This window comes from Gavialis gangeticus, unplaced genomic scaffold (assembly GCF_001723915.1).
Source record: "Gavialis gangeticus isolate Ggan-Ray unplaced genomic scaffold, GavGan_comp1, whole genome shotgun sequence".
NCBI classification, from domain to species: Eukaryota; Metazoa; Chordata; order Crocodylia; family Gavialidae; genus Gavialis; species Gavialis gangeticus.
The window spans coordinates 14,708,760-14,714,682 of record NW_017729003.1 but is presented as its reverse complement, the minus strand read 5'-3'; the positions used below and the strand labels follow the sequence as shown (position 1 = coordinate 14,714,682).

The following is a 5,923-nucleotide window of genomic DNA, read 5'->3' as shown; positions in this document are numbered from 1 at the left end:
TCCCTTCTGACCCTAGAAACTATGAAACTATGAAACAGCAAATGCAAAAGCCAAGACTTAGGAAGGAAATGTAAGATAGTAAGTTTGTGACATGTGAAATGTGACACGCATATGGTTGGAAACAAAAAAACAGGCTGACTTTGAAAAAGACACCAAAATGTTTATTGCTTTGTGGGGTTCCTGTAAGTTATACACCAGAACAGCCTCAAACTGAACTGAAGCAATAGATAACTTGAACTGAAACTGGACCAATTCAATATTTTGAAAAAGTGTAAAGAACATCAAGTCCAGTATCAAAGGAATAGTCTTCAATTAGTGTTTCATACTGTATAAGTATTAAATATCAAGGTATGAGATAGAAGCTAGCTTATTTTTTAATCATTTATATAAGACTTTTCTTTAACCTCCACGTTAGACAGAGTAGAAATATTACAACAAACATACAAATTGAGTGCATCTTGGAAGTGTAAATTAGTCTTATGCTTGTTAATCTGTGTAAGATGTATGGTTCTGACTTCAATAAAAGGCTACCTGAAAAGCCTTCTAAAACCAGGAATACCATCTGGGTTTCTATTTCCATCGTCATAAATTTCCATTCCCATCATCATAAATTTAATAGAAAGTGTAACACGGGATTTCTTGTTAAAAATAAACCCTGAGGGGAAAAAGTTTCACCAGATTTTTACTTAGTGAGCATGCACAGAGGAAACTGAGAAACATGAAAACTGACTGATTTGACCAAAGTGCTCTTATGGCTTTAGCTGGATCCACCTAACCAGCACATGGACTTTCTCTGTCTTAAACCCAAGACCAAGGCATTCAAAAACATGGAGCTAAGGAAAAGAGAAACAACAAAAACATGGGAGGTTAAGGGAAAAGGGACTTCACTGCTACAGAAGTATTCTTACGTCAAGGTTTGTCAGAGGAAAGAGTACATTTCTTCCATAAAGAAAGACTGGATAATTTTCCTTCTTCCCTTCCTCTGAGTAGTCAACTGTACAGGAACCATTATGGGCCTAATCCAGGATCAATATCACAGGGCTAATTCTGCCTTATTTATTAGAGGTTTTTAAATGAAAGAACATATATATTTTATACATTTAAGTTCCAAAATGTTAAGCTTAAAAAAAAATCTATTATTATATATTTATAGGTCTGTACCCAAATTCTAACTGAAAACACTTAAAATAATCTAAAATTCAATTAAATATACCTGGCTATAACCCATTCAGAAATAGCAGGGCTTTATTTAAAAAGCCCAGAATGTTTAGGTTACAGAAAAATTCTAATATTATAAAAGCCCATGTCTGTCTGTCCGTAATGCTTTATTTGTGCTCTGATGGGCTGACAGAAACAGTCAGAGTGCTCCAAGTGTGGGGGAGCACCACCATGATTCCAAAGCCACACCAAGCACTGGACAGAAGGTGGGGAGCTGAGGCCAGTGCTACTGGCCTCAGCTCCCCCACCCTGCTCCTTGCAAGAGGCAGAATAGCGGCAGCATTGGGCGTTAGGCACTCCATCCCAGCACCGTCATTCTTGATCAGCAATTGGGAGCACCGCCACGATTCTAAAGCCATGCTGAGGACTAGACAGGGGGTGGGGGAGCCAAGGCCAGCCCACCCCGCTCCCCATCAGCCGCGCTGAGGACTGGACAGGGTGGGGGAGCCGAGGCTGGCAGTACTGGCCTCGATTCCCCCACCCCACTCCCTGCAAGAGGCAGAACAGTGGCGGCATGGGGCATTAGGTGGCAGCACTCGATCCCAGCCCCCTCCCCCCATCATTCTTGATCGGCAGTTGGCTAGTAACCATATATTTGTCTTAAACTATTTGTGACAGGGCACTTGGTGCGTCTGTCACTTTAAGAAGAGAGAAGCTGAGAGAAGCAGCCTGCAGGTATGGCAAGGGCCAAGTAGAAAAATCACATGACCAGAAGGGGACCAGACTTGACATATATAAAACCAGAGTCTGAGTTGATCAGGAAGTCTAGTCCTGAGAACTGCAGGGACAGGAGCTCCTGGGTGGTAGGGCTACAGCCAGGCTCCTGCCTTAAGATCTGAGCTGGGAGTAAGCTCTGGTGGTTTGTGGAAGGGATTAAGGGGAGGCAAGGAGGTCCCAGCTGGCCCAGGGTGAGAGAAAGAGGGGAGAGGAACTGAGGGTTTGGGGCCCAGAAAGAGAGAGCCTGAGCCCAGGAGGAATAAAGAGGGCCTGGGGCTTGAAGTCCAACATGGGCAGAAGTGAAAGTGCCCAGAGAAGGGTGAGCATGAGGAAGGTCTGGGAGTAAGGCCGGAGCCTGAGCAAAGGGCAGAGTGGGGCTAGAGGGCCCAAGCCCAGATAGAGGGCTGTGTCAGCAGGGGCAGGGAGCCCAGATGTCTGGAGCCCAGGAGGAGCAGTTGTCAGCAGGGACAAGGAGGCCCAAAGGTCTCAACTGGCCTAGGAGCGAAGCCAGGGTCGGGTCTAAGACCAAAAGGTCAGGGACCACACAGCCAGAAACTGCCAGGGCCAGGAAGCCTGGAAATCTCAACTGGCATAAGAGTAGAGCCAGCGTCTAGGGAGACCGAAGGTCAAGGACCACAGCCAGAGACCAAATGGGCCAAGAAGCCCATAGCCCAGAAGGGGTGAGGAGTAGGGCTAGGAGCTTGTACCATGCCATCTGCAAGGCATGAGTATGGGGGAAGATGGAGCCCATGTAATTAGCCCTGAAGGCAATGATCACAGACACCTGTGGTTATAAGAGTAAGACCAAGCTTGGGAAGCCCTGGGATAGCCTCCCTTTCCTCAGAAGTTAACAACATCAAGGCATGGCAGGACACTAAAGGGGAGAGTGCCCAAAAGGAAGCCAGGTTAGCAAAAGCTAAGTGGCCATTAGGGGGCATCATGACCACCCTTGGGAGGAGCACTCGCTACACTATTAGAGTAGTTTTTTAAATGTACTTTTATTCTGAATAGTTAATACTGCCAAAATGGCAGCGTGTTACCCAACCAGAATCCAGCTGCGTGTTTTAGTTACCATTTTTACATTTACTTATTAATCCTGCAGAATCAACACTGTTAACATTGAGTCTTGGATTCTGTTTTATCTTGTGCAGTTGTAACATAATTAAACTGTTTACACCTGGGCAAGTCTACTGAAGACAAAGGAACTTCACAGGTGTAACAGAATACATGAAACCTACAGAAGCCTTGCATTTTAGGCATTATGCAGCAGTAAAAAAAAAAATACAGAAGTGTGGATTCTAGAGCACAGATAAAAAAATCTGCATGACCGATTATTAATTTCACCTGTTCAAAGACAAGAAAGTTGGCACTTCAAAAATTCTCTCTTTGCAAAGTGGTTTTACAAACTTAAAATTTTAAGCCTATGCATTAGGGTTATTGGTTGTAGATGTGTTGGTCCAAGACAGTGGTCTCCAACCTTTTTAAGTAGGAGATCACCTTTGGCATTTAAAAGCAACCCAAGATCTACCATGTGCTGCCACCACCTTCCCCCGGCTCAGCAGGTAAGTCTGTCAGGTGGGAAGGCAGCGGAAGATTGAGGCAAAGGGAGAAAAAATTATTTGGGAGCACGACTCCCCAGCAGGTAAATCCCACCGTGCCAGAGCCCCACTCAAATTAGCCCTGCTCCTGTCTCTGCAGCACTGTCCCTCACTGCGGGGGCCTCAATCTAGCCCCCGCCCCTTCCCTCCCCACAGACTGACCTGCTGGGCTGCGCTGCATGTGTGCATGCACATGGGCACTCAGCCCCCACCCCAGCCTCGGATCTACTGCAAGACGCTCTCAGATCTACCAGTGGATCGAGATCCACTGGCTGGTGACCACTAGTCTAAGGACACAGGCAGAAAAGGTTCTTTGGGTAGACACGATGTGTGTCCAAAAGCTTGCAAAGAACCATTTTTACAACTAGTAAGTCCATCTAATATAAGTTTATACATGAAACTAGTAAGTTTTGGAATTAGAGTTCCCTTATGCACTAAGCTTAGTTTCCCTTTAACTTAAACTAAAGATCAGAGGAAAAGTTTAACTGAAGTTGCTATTAAACCAAATCAAGCACAACAACTTTATTTTAAGTTAATTTACAAGGGTAAATAAGCAATAATTCCAAAACCATGCACTTATTAGCTGCAAATCATAACATTTCAAATTAGAGGTATTGAGTCGTTACTCAGATTTTTAACAAAATATACCTATATACATATCACTTGAATATAACTACATTGTCAAATAGCAAGGAAATACTTACTTTAAGAAAATGGTGGGGAGGGAGGAAATCATCCCAGAAAAAGCTATTATTGGGGGAATAAACTCAAATTCCTGTTTTTAACCTATTTGTTAAAATATGCAATATTGTTCTTGTAACCAATAGTTCAGGCACTATATCCATATAACCAATTCCTAAAGGATACTATTCATTTAATTACAATAAATAAATAACTTATATCGCTTAAAATAAATGTAAAACAATTACTGTAGTCTTACAGATTTTCAGTTAAAGTGTTTTTTAAAGCAAAACTATACGAACATTTATAACATATTAACAGGCCTGGTACCATATCCATGTGCTACAATGAAATGTACAGCAACCATAGCAGGAAAAAAAATAAAAGTCAGCATTGCAGAATGTTGCATGCTATGCTACAGAGAGAATGCATTTATGAACACACTTCACTTTAGCCTTCATTTACTTTTCTGGCCCTTTATGTAAATGGTCCATATGCCCAAAAAAGTAAATGCAACAGCATACCCAGCCTTGTCTATACTTCCCCCATACATTGCAACATAAACAAGTCTGGGTATAGGGGCTGACACTGAAAACTGTAGAGTACCCTCCACCTCCATTAAAGAAAGAGGGCAGTCAGCACTTTATAAAAGATACATAATACCTTGCAGGATTAGGCCCATACTAAATTGTTTTCAGAGACCTTTTGCCTACCATTTGTTACTGTAAGCAATATTAACCATAACAGTGCTTACAAATGACAATAGGTAAAGTTACTGGCTTCCAAATCACAAGATTAGTAATGAGATGTATGTAAGAACATAAGCAATGTTAACTGCAATGGCTGAAAAAGATTTTCATATTTACTAAAATGTTTACCCTGAAGAGATGCATAAAAGTATTATCTATTTCTATGCAACAAAATACTTGTGCAATAAAAATAAAGCCATACAAACTAAGGGCTGCCAAAGTTCTACTTTTATAGGGCTTAACAGCTTCCTGAAAATTCAATTAACTGTATTTTAGTGTATTCTTTTCTCTCTCTCTTTAGCTTAGCTCAAGAAGCAACACAATAATAAATAATATTAAAATTGTGGAATGGCATAGTAAAGCTAAACAGCAGTCACTTTGAAACCCGTATTTAAAAAAAATATAAAGTTCCTTTCATGATATCCATGACAAATATACAATGATACATAATTAACCTAAGGGAGCCTAAAGTTTCAAGTACAGAGAGTTAATTATAGCAAGATAATGTTAATTTTGGACAACCTGCTTTGACTCCAAAAGGTTTTATTACACCATGTTGTTTTTTTGGGAAAATAAAATACCAAGATACCAGTAGTCTCACAGTGACAGATTAAATATCCCATTTCAAGTGATTTACTCAGAAATATAACATGTAGACACATGCCACAGTCTTGCAATGTACCTTACAAAAAATACTTTAGTTGAGGTGCAGGAACTGTTTCATAAGTTCATATGTGGTAAAAGCCACAGCCTGTGAAGGAATACAACGAATATAATTCAGAGATAAACCACGGTATAATCCTCTTCGTATTCCATGGTTCTGATATACATACTTCAGTGTCTGCACCATTGTACTAGAAAGACAAAAAGAACCCAAGCTTTTATTCAACACAGATTTATGTTATATTTAAAAAAAAAATTTAAATTTTAAGCATACATCTTTCTTTACAAATTTCTTAG

General features: G+C 41.0%; 1 protein-coding gene across 2 annotated transcripts in view; it reads right to left on the bottom strand.

Annotated features, from left to right (window-relative positions):
- Positions 1–4,019: 4,019 nt before the first annotated feature.
- The window catches only part of SLC25A16 (solute carrier family 25 member 16), a 31,143-nt gene continuing 29,239 nt past the window's right edge, over positions 4,020–5,923 (bottom strand). For both annotated transcript variants that reach the window (XM_019507855.1, XM_019507856.1), the window contains one exon: positions 4,020–5,817. In XM_019507855.1, coding sequence (XP_019363400.1) covers positions 5,661–5,817 — 157 coding nt within the window. In that variant the 3' untranslated portion in view covers positions 4,020–5,660. The remainder of the gene's footprint in view (positions 5,818–5,923) is intronic.